Source organism: Leptosomus discolor, chromosome Z, assembly GCF_034619465.1.
Source record: "Leptosomus discolor isolate bLepDis1 chromosome Z, bLepDis1.hap2, whole genome shotgun sequence".
NCBI classification, from domain to species: domain Eukaryota; kingdom Metazoa; phylum Chordata; class Aves; order Leptosomiformes; family Leptosomidae; genus Leptosomus; species Leptosomus discolor.
The window spans coordinates 81052362-81070735 of record NC_141419.1 but is presented as its reverse complement, the minus strand read 5'-3'; the positions used below and the strand labels follow the sequence as shown (position 1 = coordinate 81070735).

At 41.4% G+C, this 18374-nt stretch overlaps 1 protein-coding gene across 1 annotated transcript in view; it reads right to left on the bottom strand.

Moving 5' to 3' along the window:
- ADAMTS12 (ADAM metallopeptidase with thrombospondin type 1 motif 12) overlaps nt 1-18374 on the bottom strand; it is a 165090-nt gene that overhangs the window by 47438 nt on the left and 99278 nt on the right. The window contains exons 11-14 of the mRNA XM_086479490.1: nt 18104-18249; nt 17095-17264; nt 7081-7214; nt 2-122 (exon numbers count right to left, since the gene is read on the bottom strand). Of these exons, the coding sequence (XP_086335616.1) occupies nt 2-122; nt 7081-7214; nt 17095-17264; nt 18104-18249 (571 nt within the window). The remainder of the gene's footprint in view (nt 1; nt 123-7080; nt 7215-17094; nt 17265-18103; nt 18250-18374) is intronic.

The window sequence follows — 18374 nt, the reverse complement described above, 5'->3', positions numbered from 1 at the left end:
CCAAATCCTTCACTTTGATTAAACATCATCTTCACTGTACGACAAGCAGAGCCATCTCCCAGGCAAACTCCACACTGGTCTTCAGTTGCGTTGGAATTTATCTCATAATCACAGCCAACAGCCTAGAAGGAAAAACAGTTTCAGTATAAATGTGGCCTCCACAATGAAACACTCAGAGCTTATGTATTGCTGCCTTCAGTGTACTCTGCTCTTCTTAGAAGGGAGAGAATCAATTTTGTAGAAGAGTATATACCCCATATAAACAAACTAATAGTAGAGATTGTTATATCTAGGTCAAACTCATGTGTATTATATGAAGGTGAAAAACAAACAAACAAGCAACAAACCACCACCATGTCATAAAACAAACTACAGCAGTGTCCAGTTACTTGAGATGGAAATATGTCACCCAAATGTTCTAAACATCTAGGACTGGCCAAGAGATCCAGGATTTTTGTCTGCTTTCTCATGGGATAGAAGCATCCGTGGATTCCCAGGTATATAACGCAGTAACTGATATCTCTGTGTCAGCTTTTTGTGGCCATCAGACAGTGCAGAACCTCTACTGCAGTCAAACCACCTGGCAAAAAGAAACTCTTCAGCAGGCATGAAGTTTTATACTCATGATAGCTGCTTCTCCAGCTTGTCAGCATGGCAGAATGGGTCAAGATAAAGTTCTGGTAAAGACTCATTTTCCATCTCACGCTGAAAAAGTGAGAGAAAGTGAAAGAAAAACTTATTCATGAATGAGTCAGCCCAGAACTTCTTCCTTGCCTAAACCTTCAGTACATCAGCTACTGTAATCTTCTGTAAGCTTCTGACAGGAAAATCTATCTATTAGACTAATTTAGGCATAAAGCCTCCTGCATTCTCCAATATTTTTCTGTCATTTTAAGCTCAAGAAACACCTGAACTTTTCCTCTATGCACCAGTGTTTTAACTAAGCGCTAGAGAAGCTGCAAAAACTGAAGCAAGGAAAGGCCTCCAATTACAAACGGTGTTAAACAGGTCACTTGCATTTTTACAGAGGATTCAAAACAGACTCATCCATCACAATGTCAACACTTAGCCAGCACCTTTGATACCTGCTCTGAAAAACAATGGTCATGACAAGAGCTTCTGTAGTAGCCTCAGCTTCTCTCTCCTTTCAGCAAAAGGCTGCTTTCAAAAAAAGGGAAGGTTTTGTAATGCCTTTCATACAGACACGTCTTGGCACCAAGGACCACGGTTATGAGCAGTACATAATGTTACAGAGATAAGCAGACTTTAAGAAGGTGACTACATTTTTGCCTCCAAGCACGTAGTTATTTGACCAAGGATGGATTTAATGAAGTATTCAGAGTACACGGATACCAGTGTGATAAGTGTAGGATGTTTCTTTATCTTGCCAAGAGCTCAGATCTGATCTTCACCCGCTGTCTACAGATGCACTGCAGTTTATATTTAACACTTCCTATGAATTCAAAGAGGTAGGTGTGTAGCTATTTTCTTAAAGAGATGCATTCTGCAGTGTATTTACTGTACTATCAGTACATGTTAATCATCTACACACAGTTAGTAAAGTAATTGTTGTCAGGTTTATTATTAGACCAGAGGCGTAACCAGCTTCTCTATAGAGTCCTGAAGTTGAAGTTTATTTTCTATTCTACGCATACATTCACTATTAAACAGAAAGTTGAGGAAAATCTGGAAAGGGAACCCTTATGCTTCATGTTCTGCTATCATAAAATATTATTAATGAGTACTTTGGAGTTTCTCTGTTGAACTTCTTAAAATAAAAACTTGTCTTCAGATTGTATAATTTTTGCCAAATTAGCATTTTCTGATAGAAAACGCATGTTCTTGAAAAGGTTTCTGTTCATCTTCATTTACTGTTCATGCTTGTTTGAGTGGTTCCACCAGAAATAATTTATCTAGTTCAGGCTGTCAATCGGACATTTTGAAATTAACACTACTGAGCATATTTCCCTTTTGAGTACTGTGTAGTGTACAAATCCCCAAATGCTGAACAAATTAATCCTGAACTACTGCACTGGCACTAGCAAATGAGTCTGATAGCAGCACCACAGTATCATCACTTTCTTGTGTTTGGGGTGTCAATGGGCTGTACTCTGTAACAGCTCAGTCAGAATCGGCTCAGATCTTTCCCATTTGGCCATACATTTCCTTTAGTAACACATCTGTGGCATCAAAATACAACATGGCCGTGACATGAACAGAATCCCTTTGTCCCTTTCAGTTACAACCACAGAAGCTTGTTTTGTTTTTCCTCTGATATCTGAAATATAGCTTACATCTGATCAGAGATCACAGCCTTACCTATGGCAGGGTGGGGTGCAGGGATCCCCAAGAATGAGGCACTGCAGACAACTGTGGTAGGACAGGCAATTTACTGTGTCACAGTAAAGCCTTCATTTTATTCCCTAGCTCTGGGATGCTGCTGGTGGTGCAATGACCTTCATATCTAGCAACAGGGCCCGATCTTACAATTCGATGACAAAGTGTATATTCTCATGTATGAGAAGAAACAGCTTCAGCAGTCATTCATTCTAAGTACATTTACATGAACTTTAATTTCCAGGCCATGTTTTATTTTCCCGCTCCAGTGAATATTACATTATTTTTGTCATCCATTAGATTAATTTCTAGATGCTCTCTCCTCCATTTTACTTGCTTTCCTCATTCTTTTGATTCTTGTAGATGCAGTAGCCATGTTTTCTAAAACTGCCTTAAATAATGTGCCTCAAATTTCTGCCAGGTTGCCTGTTAAAAGGGATCTGGAGACTAAATGCAGGTTATAGAACAAGAAAAACATCAGCAGCAATTAGGCTCTGATTCTCTTGCACGCATATGTCCTTGTGCACCCTTTGCCAGTGAAACAAGCTGTACTACAGCAACCACTGTGTGCCATAGCATGTGCAGCACAAATTAGCATCCCTTCATGCAGCCGTTTGCCATTGCCCCATTCACCAACAGCCTTTTTGACGCACCTGAGACCAGCTTTATTTCTGGTCCCAGCACACAGTGTGGGGGCAGAAACAATGACCTGAATTTCCTGGCTGCATTGCAGGAAGGAGGAACAATTTCTTTCGTGCTGCTCAGTGACTAAAGGGAAAATAGACAGAGATATTACTATTTTGCTGCTTCCAGAGAGAGAGACTCCTGTGTCAGATTGGCAGCGGGGGGTAGATACAAAAACCCCTTGCTGTTGCTGAAGGCTATAACCTGGATGTACTGCCTGAGTACCAAAGTTACGTGGATGCTACATTGCGCTTTTCAGCTCTTCCTTCCATTTGTCTGCCCCACTGGTTTCCAAACAAGGAAATGATGTTCATGTCATGTTGGTGGTGATCCTGCCTTGAACAGGAGAAGTGTGTCCTGATGTGCTTATTTCTCTTATAATTTGTCTAGATAGGTCTGAATCAACGTACTGTTGGGCTAGCAGCGGGAAGGGGAGACTGAACCATAGTAAGAGGTAGTAAAGCTACTACAAAAAATCTGAGATTTACAATCTGCTTTTCAGCAAGAGAAAAAAAAATACATTTTCCTCTCTAGTAACTACACAGCTGTGTAATTCTCCAATAAAATGTTAAGTCTCTCAACACAACAACTGAAGGTCATTTAAGCCTATTAAAATTCTCTGCAGGAGATGAATGCTTGCTAGAAACAGCAGAGATGTCAGGTCCTCCACCCTCAGCGCCTGCACACTCTCAGTGCATACACCACGTAACCCTTTACTTTTAGATGATGCCATGGCTTGTATTTAACCAAACTCTTCAGTCATGTATGTACCAGTGCTCAACAAACTTACTCCGGTGGCAGTATCTTTGCTTATTAACACCAGGGGAGCAACTGACTGATCTACTAAGAAGTGCACTTGTGATGCATAATTCAAAACACAGGGAGATAGGATATGTGCTTTAAAGATCTTCTAAATAAAGGGAAAGAAGTGACACTCAAAGGATGACTGCAGAGGAATATGGTTAAACAGCAAACTAATCATGGTATATCTTGATGATTTTAGATTAAATTACTGACAGATCTTGTGGACCCCCTCCACTCAAAGCTCTTTGTAAGTCAGACATCATGACAGCAGAGGGTCTAAGAAGGTACCTGAAATAAGGCCAGACTGGGTGCAAATATACTAAAAACATTAAGAGGGCTGCATCAATCGTGTCCTTATTAGCACCACCATGGAACAAAACTTGGTTGTAACTGCAGGCATGTAGATTTGAGAATGCCACTTTGCAGCCACTGGTTCCAGCACTGAGTGGCTAAACGGCATTACATCTGTTTAGGAAACTCCTCTTCTAAGGACAAAGCTGAGAGAGGACCCAGCTATTGTATATGTCAGGCCCTCAAATGAGTTAAGAATTCTAGCTTGTCTTTGAATTGATGCGTCAAGTTCTAAAGCAATACCATACCAACAACCCCTCACCTGTAAGGCTTCCTTCTGCACTGAGGCATAGGCAGCACTTCTAAAAAATTAGGACCCATATATTGGATAAATTGCAAGGACCGAGTGAATCAGCGCTACTGTCTGTCCATACTTACTTCCCACCTGAAGTGCACATTATGGCTTTGCCAAGGTGGCTAGGAAAGCATCCAGCATACCTCAGGCAGCTAAAATGAAGCATCTCAATCCCCACTTAGCCATCCAGGTAAGAACATTTGCTCCAAACAAAACCATGGCAGGCTGCAAAATCAGACTGAAATCAGCTGAAATTAGGAGGTTAAATTCTTGATTGAATCTGAGTCTACCTATCTTGTTTTGATGGATCCACTAGGAAAACACTGAACTTGATTGCTAAAAAATAGCTAATCTGCACATCAAACATATGTGAGTGATATGGACCATGGATCTAATGTACGACATCTCACCATGCTATTTTTTTGCTCAATTTCAGACGTAAGTGAAGTCTTATTTCAGTATCCAGAATGAATGTGAAGTGTTTTTCCAAGATACAGTACTGAAAACCAGAACAGGGCTTTAACAGACATCACTACTAAAGTTTGTGAACTCCCTTTTCACTTCATGAGCAACATGTTGTTACTGGAGTACAAGAATGAAGTACCAGACTAATCATATTAAACGCATTTCCAGATTTATTCATTGTGATCTGTAATGTATGTATTTTGTTTAACTAGCTGGACTACATTACTAGTGAATTATATGGAGACATTCGAAAAAGCTTCTCCTCAAGTTATGTTGGGTACCTACTTCAGAAAAAAGCACACTGTCTTTCAGAAATCTGAGCTATTTGGGTTAGCTGTTCATCATTTGGTCTCATTTGTGGCTGTTGCATGATTATATTGTTCACTCTGTGATTCTGACTCCAATTAAATGTTTGTCAAACGTGAAGCAGTAGTCAACATGTTAAACGCTGTCCAAACCATATTTAAGATAGCACCTGTACCTTGGAGGAAATCTAAAAAAAAGCTTTCGGTCCCCAGAACTACTAATGCTAAAGTATTATCTAGCATCTACAAACGGCAATTAGAATTAGCTTTCCTTTCACCACTGATCTACTGCTTCTGATGAATTAAGTTTTGCTGTTTCTAAAATAGGTATAAATTTGAACTGTCACAGGCAAGGTTCAATACAGAAAGCATATGGAAACTAAAAGTAACCATAGTGATCCCAGTCCATTTGGGCTGGAAATCAGAAAATGGAAGTGTAACAACACAAAGACAGCCTTCTGAGTTTAGCACTTAGCCTCTTCCAAGTGAATGTCAAAAGCACTGCCATGATATGCAATGTTTACTACACATTTCAACGTGTTAAAGATGAGTTTCCACCTGACTTGAATTGCTTAAGGCCAGGTCAGGTCTTTCACCCCGTAGTTAAAAGGCCCATCCTGGCCCTCAGCAAAGTCAAACAGACTCTCTGTGAATTTGAGCAGGGTCTCAGTAACTCCCTTTCACAAATGCATATCCTGCAAGGAAATCTTAAAACAAATAATTTATTGTTGCTCCCTGAGGCACCAGCATTCTACTAAAATAGAAAGTCTTTAAAGAGGGTATACCAATGTCCTATTAAAAATGTGGAGTTTCCATTACTAGAAGTCTTTAAGAAAAGAATGTGAAAAATGTCAAAAAAGGAACATGATTCTGTAAAGGGACGAAACAAATTACTTCTTGTAGTCCCTTCTAGTTGTATTTTTATATGATTCAATGACTTAAGACACTCAATCCCAAGGTCCCTACAATAAGCTAATGTAGTTTCCACAAGACATCAAGTCCTGCTTTTGTTTCCAAAGATGTTAAAGGCAAAAAAAAAGCAATCAGGCTTCAAGGGGGTACAGGACACAAATCCCCAGTTTGAAGAAATAAATCACAGTTGTAAATACATCCCCTACAAGTAACGTACTCATTTTATTGATGAGAAATTCACTAAAACAAATGCTAAGACTGTGGGTGTTACAGCATTTACAGAACACACCTTCAAATGCCACAAACACACACATCATCCTGGGAAAGCTACTATCAACATGCAGAACATGCAGAGAACTTTATACTTATTCTTCAATAAACAGAACATCATTAATATTAACCATATACTCTGGGTTTGCCTGTTATCTTACTGCATAGCAGTATTCAATTTACTGTTACAAACGAAAATAATTTTTACTGCCCTCAAGTGCAAACATCTGATCCTATTACAAGTCAGTTCAGAACTGCTACATAATGTGTAATGTTAAAATGCATTTTCATTAAAGAAAGCACAGACAGTGGTGACACCAATTACAACCCTAAAGCTACAATCCTTTGTGAAAACATCTCATCAGAAGCAAACAGATTTTCTTAAATCGATGTTTTAAAATAACTTAAGAAGAAGAGAGGAGTTAAAAGGTACCAAAAGTAATTAGCACTCAAGTCTAATGGATTCATTAAAAAGGATGGAAACAACTCTTATGACTACTTGGAAAAACTATTTCTATAAACTTGTTTCCACGATCATTAAAAACGTGATAAAATGGAGTACTTGGCCTTGATCCTCCATAAAAATTTGTTAAACATTTTCCCACAACTTTATAAAATAAAACTGTAGAGAAAGAAACATGCAAACATACCCAATACCTTACACATGCCATTAATACAGATATCTCGGCTGTGCCTTCCTTCAAAGCAAGGAGTACCATCAGTGACCGCATCAAGCATCTTCTCTGAAAAATGGCCGTCTACTGGGCGACAGTGGAGCTCACAGGGGTTTGCTGAAAGGAAAACAAAGATACTTTCTCAGAAAATACTTCAGTGGGACATTGAGCTGCACGCACAGGGAATGACAGCATGTCGTTACTGCACCAACTGCTCACTTTCCCTGGCATTTGGCAGAAACAGCCCAATTAGAAGCTGTTAGCAGAGTCAGGGTTGTATTGCTAACAGTGACACAGGCCTGATAAATACCACTCAAGGATATCTAGCAAGCAGCTGGAGGCTGCTGCCCTCATGCCTCCACGCTTTCCATTGCTGGTACGTTAACAGGCAGCTGGCTAAGTCGAGCAGTAATGAGGCCATCAGCTGTGATGGAGAAGGGGACAAGAAATCATCAGAAACAACTGTCATTAGTGAGGGAAAGAAGGAATCTGGGGTTGAGATTGCCAAGGACACTGACAAGCCACAGTTTTCCATCAGCTGATGACTGAGTGATTTCAGAGGTAATTTATTACTGCTCATAACTGCTGTCAGTGTCTCTCAGAGAGCTTCTGATCTTCTGCATGTCAGTAGAGTGTCACATCACTGCTTATTTTCAGCTATCTGCTGGTACTTAATCAATTATGTCAAACACTGGACTTTTTTCCTGCTTGGTAACTTATGAAATAGGGATAATATTGGTCTGACAGACCCAAGCTGTCCTGGGATAGATGTGCATGGAAGCAACAGGCAAGAGAAAAGCTGTAGCAAAAGCAATCTGTGCATCTCTGAAACAAGAATTTCTGCAATGGACCAGCCTTAATCTATTCCATCCATGGAGTAAGAAGACCCAAACACACACTCCTCTGCCTCACAGACACTGGCCCTTGGGACTGGGAAATTTCAAAACTCAGGCTTCAGAGAGGCACAGAGTCACAGAATGGTACGGGTTGGAAGGGACCTCAGGAGATCATCTAGTCCCAGCCCTTGCTAAAGCAGGTTCACCTACAGCAAGTTGCACAGGATGGTGTCCAGGTGGGTTTTGAATATCTCCAGGGAAAGAGACTCCACAACCTCCCTGGGCAGCCTGTTCCAGTGCTCTGTCACCCTCAATGTAAAGAAGTTTTTCCTCATGTTGAGGTGGAACGTCCTGTGCTCCAGTTTGTGCCCGTTGCCCCTTGTCCTGTCACTGGGCACTACTGAAAACAACCTGCCCCCATCCTCTTGACACCCACCCTTTAGATGTTTATAAGCATTGATAAGATCTCCTCTCAATCTTCTCTTCTGCAGGCTAAAGAGCCCCAGGTCTCTCAGCCTTTTCATATGAGAGAGATGCTCCAGTCCCCTCATCATCTTCATGGCCCTCTGCTGGACTCTCTCCAGTAGTTCCCTGTCCCTCTTGAACTGGGGGGCCCAGAACTAGACACAGCACTCCAGATGTGGCCGCACCAGGGCAGAGTAGAGGGAAGGTAACCTCCCTCACCCTGCTGGCCACACTCTCCTTCATGCACCCCAGGACACCATCGGCCTTCTTGGCCACAAAGGCACATGGCTGGCTCATGGCTAACTTGTTGCCCACCACAGCTCCCAGGTCCTTCTCTGCAGAGCTGCTCTCCAGTAGGTTGACCCCCAGCCTGTACTGGTGCATGGGGTTACCCCTCCCCAGGTATAGGACTCTACATTTGCCCTTGTTGAACTTCAAAGGACAGAAGTCAAAGGTTACGAGTTTGATAAATAAGTTGTGGACGTAGAAGATGAGTTAGAACTGACACCAAGGTCAAAGCAAAGGCAGACATAATTCCTGCCCTTATATTACGCCCTGGAAACCCTCCAGCAGAGCCAGAGCTATCTGACCAAAAAAACCCCATAAAGTCACCCACTCTTGTATCTATGAGGGCCAGCAACAGAGGACCTGCGTTCTGGTTTTGGTCTATTCCAAGACCCCAGTCTAGCCAGGTCATAAAGCAATTTGTTCATGGTCAGCAAGCTGAAATGCCTTGCTCGGCAAAGCAGTGGGCCTTAAAACTGCCAGTCAGTAGGGACTTCAAGGCACCACTATTAAGCCATTTTAATACAATCTCCCTGTGTGCTGCAGAGGTGCCTCTGCTGAGTGACAGTTTCATCCTGTGCCTGACAGAATGGACAAAAGCTGCTGCCTTGATCTTAGAGGGGTGCAAGGTAACTATAAATCTTCTACATCCTGGCTAATTAATTTCATTCTCTGTCTTCCTCTTCTTTCTCCTATGTTGACCTTGCTTGTGTCATACGAAGAACTGTGTTTAAAATTAGAGGGATTTCTAGTAATGAGAGAAATTCAAACTTTTGGTAATGCAAAGAAACTAAATAACTTCCTACAAAAGGTTTTATTCTTTTGAAGGGTAAATTTGGTCTCATTGCTTTGGTTTGTATAGCACCAACATATATACAACACCATGCAGCGCACAAACGTGACAGCAACTTCTGCCCTCAAAGTGCTTGCAGCTTAAGGACTGAATCCGACATAGCCTGAGCTTTAAAACTCTGAATCTGATTCATGTAAACACGACCTGTGCAGAACTGGGATCCAAAAAATTAAAACAAGGGACACCAAAAGAAATCCAAAACCTTAATGAGGAGTTTTGTGTTTTCCCTCTTGTCAGTAGAGCTAAAATGGCATCTTAGGACTGACAACAATCTTGTGCCTGTTGCTTCTCAAACAAAGATGCCTTCATAAAGGGCAATAAAGTGATAAGATGCAGAGGACACACATGGACCAAGATTATAAAACTGCTGGAATTCCAGGTGATGTGAGTCATGTTCAAGAGTATTGACAGAGACGGATCTACAAAAGGGTCTCAGGCAAGAACATAAATTTTGTAATCCTTAACAGCGCTCAGCCCCTCTTTGAAAACTCCCAGCCATAACATCCATCAGTTTTTCTGAGAAGAGGTGTCATTGTAAGTGATACGAGTAATTTACTTCTACCCACAGAAATCTTTTTCTGGCCATGTGGTTTATTTGATTACTTTAGTGGTCTAAATTTTATTTCACCTTGCTTACCTTTTCAATGCACCATTTTTTAAAGCACAAAGCACAATACCGTTATGGAAATGAGAATCCCAGAATTCCAGCTCGTCTGTTACATGCTCAGAATTGATCCCGACAGACACAGACCTTGCAGAAAGCCATTTCAGCTTTTAAATTGTTTGTAATGAAATACATAAGGAGCAGTTTGAGATCTGTACTTCCTCCCTATTTGTGTGTTGACAGAACAAGCAAGATGGTATGGTATCCAACTTCACTTCAGAAATCACCGAGCAAGAAAAAGCAAGCAGTGCTGACCGCTGACATATTCCTGTCATTAACTATGATGCTCTAAGTATATAACTCATAAAAAGTTTGTAGAGAAAGATAACTCTCTTACTAAGCCAAAATAAAAAGCAAAAATAAATAGCAAGTAAACTTTCAGACTTGCAAAGGTTCATGACTCAGAGAAGGGCTTGCTAGGCATGAAAGCTTTCCTGCTTTCCCTAATTGTAGTAAACAGATCTAAAATTAGATTCTACCCATACCCACAAATTTTGTATTGCTTTTCTTCCCAGCAGTTTTCTACTGAGCCTCATTGGAAATGACAGGATATTGCTCCCTCCTCTCAAACTCAGTCTTATCCAATATTTATACTTCTGCCATCATTCTTCAAGTTATTTTGATATTTCATCTGCACAGAAGGCTGGTTAGGGCACCACTGAGGAAATTATCCTAGCACTGTGTTAGCCATTTGTTTTCCAAGATTCTTTACTTATGTATCACCACTGATTTTTTACAGCTGAGCTCAGGGACCTGACAAAAGATCAGGGCTCCATTATTCTAGCACTGTAAATACAATGTATCAGAAAGAGGCATTGTCCTCAAAAAGTCTAACATTTTAAGCACAAAACAGATTCAGATGTAGAAAGTACTTTCATCTCTTATTTTCAGATAGCAAACTGACATACAAGGAAAATAAATAAATTTCCCAAAACAACGGAAGAACTTGAAAGCAAAGACTGGCATTTGAATTGGGATTCTCTAAATCTTATTTCAGTCCTGAAAATCTAAAAAGACTAAACAGACCTCAATATGAGCACTAGGGTTGCTCAGAAGGAACTCATTGAAGCACCTGGTTTAGTTTCAGTTACTTCTGCAAATTTGATTTTGATGATGAGACTTTAATAAAAAGGCTGTCATCTTAGTAACTTATAGGCCAAAATATACAGAAATTCTTGCAATCCAGCATATGTATGAAATACTAGATCCAATCTGTGAACACTCTGTAACGACCATATTCACACAATCCTTGTTCAGAAAAAGCACACTGAATTTCTGTTTAAACAGAGCTGATTTCTGCCCGTCTATAGCCTACAGGGTTTTACCCATCCTTCCACACCAAAGTAGGATCAAGCCACTTAGACTGCTCCTGCTTAGATTGTATTTATATCTACAATGATAATACTCATTCCTCAAACCCTCCAGGTAACCTGCTCTAATGTTTAACCCCCATGTGGCAATGAAGATCTCTTAATGTGTAACCTGAAGTTCCCTTGTGCTGTTTTGGCTGTTTCTGCTTGTCCTGCCTTTCATGGACATGAAGAACTCTGAATCTGTCTCTCTCTGCAGATCCCTGTACTGCTTGAGTGGAGGAGATGGGAAGTTGCAGTGTGAAGTACAGTGACAGAAAACTTGATGCCAAATCCAAGTTTGAAAGTAGAAGAGCTACATTCAAACTGAGCTGATAAAACCATGGGGTCCTGCTTTTCCAAGTCAGTTAATAAGGGTACAGAACTGCCTGGATTTCAACAGCTTCTTCGAGACCCAAGCACAATGCTGCACAGAGCCATGGAGTCTTGCTAGCCCGTATCTCTGCTAGCTCAGGGATATGCATACTAAATACCCTTAGAAAGTCTCTTCAAGTAGTTGGCATTTAACTCATTCCATCTTCTCTTTTCTAGAGTAAAACTTGCTTTTCTCAACCTTTCCCATAAACTATGTTTTTTCAAATAATTTGACTTACACACTGCTGTCCCATAAACCTCCTCCAGTTTGGCTGCATCCTTCTGGCAGTGCGTTGCTCCTAGCCGGACATAAGATTTTATCTGAGCTGCCACCAACACTCAGCAGCCTAGAAAAATTACATCTTGTTTTTTATCTCTAGTGCCCATATCCTGCACCAAGATTATGTTGGTGATTTGAATAGAATCATAGAATCATAGAACAGTTTCGGTTGGAAGAGACCTTCAAGATCATTGCATCCAACCTTTGTCAGAGCCCTATCAACACCACTAAACCATGTCCCTAAGTACAGCATCTACCCGCCTCTTAAACACCTCCAGGGATGGTGACTCCACCACCTCCCCAGGCAGCCTGTTCCAATGACTGACAACTGTTTCAGTAAAGAGATTCTTCCTGTTAGCCAGACTGACCCTCCCCTGGTGCAGCTTAAGGCCATTTCCCCTTGTTCTATCACTTGTTACTAGGGAGAAGAGACTGACCCCAAGATCAATCCTCTAATACATCGAAGAAACCCAGATGTAATGGAATCTGAAGCCATAGAACTCCCATAAGTGCTCAGTGACTTACTTGTAATCAGAATGGGACCGAGGAAGTAAGACAGCAAAGCTGAGTAAAACCCCCAAAATTCAGATATGTGTTTTTCTTCCCTTGTGTATATTATCATGGAGTTCAGATTCACCAAATGTAAACAGAACAACATGAAGATAGCTAGAAATTAAAATACTCCCTTCCCAATTTAAATCTGTTTCCCTCGCAGCTGACTCCCATGATTTCACATGCAGGAATGATCCAGCTTAGCCTGACTGAGAACGATGTGATTAATGTGTCTGCCAGGAGAAGATAAGGCTTCAATATTTTTTCCTACTTTACAAGGAAGAATAGAGGTGGGCCTCTTCTCTTCAAACCCCCATCTCTGTGAGAACTCTGAATTGGCTAAGGAAATCCAAAACAAAGAAAATTTAAAACAACAATTACCAAGCACAGACAAAAGGGGGGAAAAAAGCTGAAGTGAAGCTACTTTACCACTTTAACCAAGCTTGAAACTCCAAAAGAAAGTTTAATTTCAAAGCAGTGGCAGCAAAAACATTATGTCATGCTATTAGCTCAGCCCCTGTGACTGTGCTAGTACAGATCTTACTTGATACACAGACATATTTTGGAAGAAATACGAAATTTAAAACACTTTAGCAACATAACCCCTATCTACTAGCACATGAGATGATCCTGGCACTGATTGAGAAATATAGTTGTATGATTCAATGTAGGACTCATACTTACTACATGGAAGTCAAGCCCTGAGAAGCTATCAGATTCAGATAAATGTAATTTTTCAAATGGTATGAAATAAATAAATGTAAGGTCAGCCTGATGGCAAGAGAAGTAGATTAGCACCGAAGACTCACTGAAGTGTCAAAGTAGGGGCTTGGATCATGAGAACAATTCAGAAAATATCCTGGTCATTGCTGCTGGATACTTTAGCCACCCTTGAACTTGGAAGTCCTCTTCATTTCTAGACTCCCAGGGATATTCAGGTGCTCTAGCTTGAGCACATGGGTTTCTGTGTGCCTCAGCAAATCCACAATAGGACTATGCAAGTTCCCTAACAGGCCCAAACTAATTTAAAACAGAAGGGAAAAAAAACCTCAATTGGAAACTTAAATATAATTAGCGTAGGTAACAGCAAGACATCGTCACTGCTTTTCCACCAGGTTGCTTGTTAAAGCTGCTTGTTGCATCTTACCTTATATTAAATCATAAGCTATTCAAAGACAGTCATTGTCCTTTTGTGAAGGTATAATTTACACAACAGAAAAGGACATAACAACAGTGTTTAATTATGTGACGTTCATTAGAACTGGCTTATGTAAACTATGAAATTAAAGCCAGGAGAGAGAATTGTGACCATCTAGATCATTTACTGCTTTTCCAGCAGGATGAAGGAAAACATAATGTCTAAAACGCCATAAATTGTCTAGCTCAGGGTTTCATCTCCACAACCAGATGCTTCCACACAAAAACTGTCATGTGCACTCAGGGTTTGGGAAAGCTTCATGGTATTTTCTTTTCCCCTTATATCCCATGTGCAGCACAAGAGGATTTAAAATGCCAGATAATACAACACAAGCTTTATCAGGTTTGCATGGCAAGGTTTCAGCAGCAGTGGGGGCTACAGGGATGGCTTCTGTGAGAAGCTGCTAGAAGCTTCCTCCACATGTGACAGAGCCAATGCCAACTGGCTCTGAGATGGACCTGCTGCTGGCCAAGGCCGAGCCCATCAGCAATGGTGGTAGTACCTCTGTGATAACATATTTAAGAAGGGGGAAAAACTGCTGCAGAACAGCAGCTGGAGAGAGGAGTGAGAGTATGTGAGAGAAACAGCCCTGCAGACACCAAGGTCAGCAAGAAGGAGGAGGAGGAGGTGCCCCAGTTGCCAGAGCAGAGATTCCCCTGCAGCATGTGGAGAAGACCATGGTGAGGCAGGCCGTGCCCCTGCAGCCCATGGAGCTTAACGGTGGAGCAGATATCCCGCTGCAGCCCGTGGAGGATCCCACACCCAGAGCAGGTAGACTCCTGAAGGAGGCTGTGACCCAGTGGGAAACCCGTGCTGGAGCAGGTTTGCTGGCAGGACTTGTGACCCTGTGGGGGACCCACGCTGGAGCAGTCTGTTCCTGAAGGACTGCACCCCATGGAAGGGACCCACGCTGGAACAGTTCATGAAGAACTGCAGCCCATGGGAAGGAGAAGTTCATGGAGGACTGTCTCCCATGGGAGGGACCCCATGCTGGAGCAGGGGAAGAGTGTGAGGAGTCCTCCTCCTGAGGAGGAAGGAGCAGCAAAGACAATGTGTGATGAATTGACCCCAACCCCTGTTCCCTGTCCCCCTGTGCTGATGGTGGGGAGGAGGTAGAGAAATTGGGAGTAAAGGTAAGCCCAGGAAGAAGGGAGAGTTGAGGGGAGGTGTTTTAAGATTTGGTTTTTATTCCTTATTATGTTACTCTGACTTGATTGGTAACAAATTAAATTGCTTTTCCTCAAGCTGAGTGTGTTTTGCCTGTGACAGTATATGGTGAATGATTTCTCCCTGTCCTTATCTTAACCCATGAGCCTCTTGTTACATTTTCTCTCCCCTGTCCAGCTGAGGAGGGGAGTGATAAGGGTGGCTCTGGTGGGCACCTGGTGTCCAGCCAAGGTCAACCCACCACACAAGCTAAAACCTTCTCAGCAGCAAGCTAAAATAGTAAGAGAGTGCTATCAAGTCTTTGAAATTGGATTGCACCAGTTAAGGGGAAAAGTAAGGGAAGCTGGTGCAAACTGACAAAGGTTGGTGTACATATGGTGCATGGTGATTGAGTCTCCAGAGCCCTGAAACATCAGTTCTTTCTTGTGGGGGGTTTAAGAGGCTGTTGGTTCGCTTTTGTTTAAGTCTTTGTTTAGGACAAACACTCACAAGAAAGGCTCAGACTGCTCCATCTCACAGAGAGCACACTGTTTCCTGACCCTGTTAGAAAGTATTTTGCTCAGAACACCTTTAGCAACCAATGGAATGTGAAAGAAAATTTGCAACTGAGATGGAAGAAAAACTCTCAGATATATTTCAGTGCAGCAGGTAACATTGGCTGGGCAAAATTGAAAGCAGCGTGCTCATGATAGCCACCCACCCTCAATCATGCTTTGTCTGTAAAGATCCAATCAGAAATCCTATTAGAAATATGGCACGGATGCCCCGTAAGCATGCCTTCCAGTGTGCAAGAAGCATTTGATTCATGATTCTTAATGCCTCTTAAAAGCAGATCTTCTGCAATAAATGCACATGCAAAACTATCAGTTCTGTAGCACTGCCATAGAGAGGACATGAACAGAACCAAGGTACACATGGGTAACTGAGAAGACTGGAATCCAAATATTGGTGACAGGTGACTGCAGAAAATGGTTTACAAGTTTGACTTTGGACTAAGCCTTAGGCTGTTAGCATTTACCGTGGTTTGTTTTACTGGGAGTCCTTCTGAAAGTCTTTTTCTATCAACTATATTTTCTTTCATCAGAAATTTTCATGGAAGTCTGTCTGCTCCAAGTTCATCTTCAATGGTGTATTTGTTAGATGAAACTGAAATAGTAGCTGAAATTTACTCAGCTACCGATACTGTGAAAATGCAATGAACACGCTGAAAAATACTACTGGCAAATGAAATTGGAGGTTGAATCTTGAGCTTCACTTCCCTAACTGGTTTATTTTTTCATGAAAAAATTATATTGTTAGCTTCTACCGGATAACCTACACCTTATATTTATGCATACACCAAAAATCAAACTGCATGGTAATAACTGTTACCCCTGTATTTAGTAACTAGCTGTTACAAAGCACGTTGTAAGGCAGAGGCTTTGATTCTCTTGCTACAACACATGACAGTACAATACAATACCTGTTGAGGTATTGCTTCCTCATTGTGGTGCCAGGTACACTCACCACACAGATCTGAGTTTGGAAGCAGTAAAGCCACATTTATGCAGCAGAAGGGCTCTGCTTATTGGGTGCAGTGATGCCTCCAGGCCCAAACATGCAGCTCTACACTACACTGCTGTACTACTTGTTCTGTGCTTGACACTGGAAAAGATGGGTTAGGTCTATCCCAAACAATTACTATAGCTGTGACTTCCACAGCTTTTCTTAGTGCAGTATCTTTCCAGGAACTGGGCTAGTTACACTCACGGCCATTATCACTACAGGTTTGCAAAACCATCTATGTATAGAGGAGAACCTCTGCCTTTGTGCATACACAAGCAGCACACCTGCATATGGAGGCACACCAGATTTCTCTCTCTAATTAACTAAAAGGCTTATAATTCAGTGACTTCTTGCCCTCATAGAGGTTTCTCATAGGTCTGTAAATTAGACTTTTTATCCAAGATACTAAAAAATCTGTAGCTTCATACCTGTGTTATAAACAGGAACCCAGTGGTAGAATTCATTCTGGTAGGGAACTGTATCAAATTCACTGCATTGCATCTGACGAAAGGTTGGCAAGCCTTTGCGACAGGGGCTAATGTTACACACGCGATAGCGTTTCCTTTCTCCAGTGCAGTAGTCTCCTCCAAATTGTGGTCTAGACAGGAACATTGAGATTCGGATGTAAGATTCTGGGTAAAAAATAATTTTAAAAGAGCAATGTCTTTCAGGTTCCAATGGGATAACAAGGTGAATTTGAATCCATGATAGGGTAGAGCTACTGTTCACATGTTCAAGTACTCAAATATGTCAGTACAGAGCACAGCGATCTAGACAAACCCTGTATCCCAAAGAAGTGCTTGGTACATCGCCTGGCTGAGCTCACAACAAATTACCTTATCAAATGAACTCCCACAAAATACAACTTTTTCCAGAATGTTTGACAATTCTTCCAGAACAGCCAAGTGATTTCTGCTGTTAGATACCTTCTTAGTGATTTCTGAAAATGAGATGCAGGGTCTTCACGAACTCAAATAGCTATTAGAAAATTCTGCCTTTCATGTTTGGTACCCATCAAGTCAAGTGTCTGAAGCTCAAACAAAGCTGATGACAGAACATGAAAGGTAAGTCCTTGATTTCCCTCAGGAACAGATTGCTAGCTGTTGTTCTCACCTGGTGTTTGACGACATTTATTTATTCATGGCAGTATTATTAAAACAACATTTCTATTATTTCTGCAAAACCTGGATGCTAAATAACAGAATCTTTTTCATTTTGTGTAGAAATAAGTTCCATGGAGGTAGGATTAAAGAACGAGATGGCAATTGTGAAAGACGAGTCCAATGAATTTCACACAGGTATGCTTAACCAGGAAAGAGAGTGCCTGTCTTGCTGTCCCACCTGCTGATAATAGTCTCATAGAAAAGAGTTTCCAATGTCATAAGTACCTCAAAGATCTTGAATAAAAAGTAAGAAAAGATTGTGCACTCAGCTTACTCTGGGCTATCACATGGTCTCTCTGCACTCTGAACGCCTGCACCACATGTCCTTGTACAATGGGACCAGGATGACCAAACACCCCATCCGCCATGGATTGCTTCAGGAGTCTTGCCTACTGCAATGCACTCACCAGAGAAGCACCACTGCAGAGGGAAGAGAAAGGACAAACAAGCTTAAGATCACTATTGCAGGAAAATGTAATTGTGAATTGTTATTCCAGTCCCTGAAGGTCGAAAACTTAAGTGGAAATGTAAATGAAGATGTCACA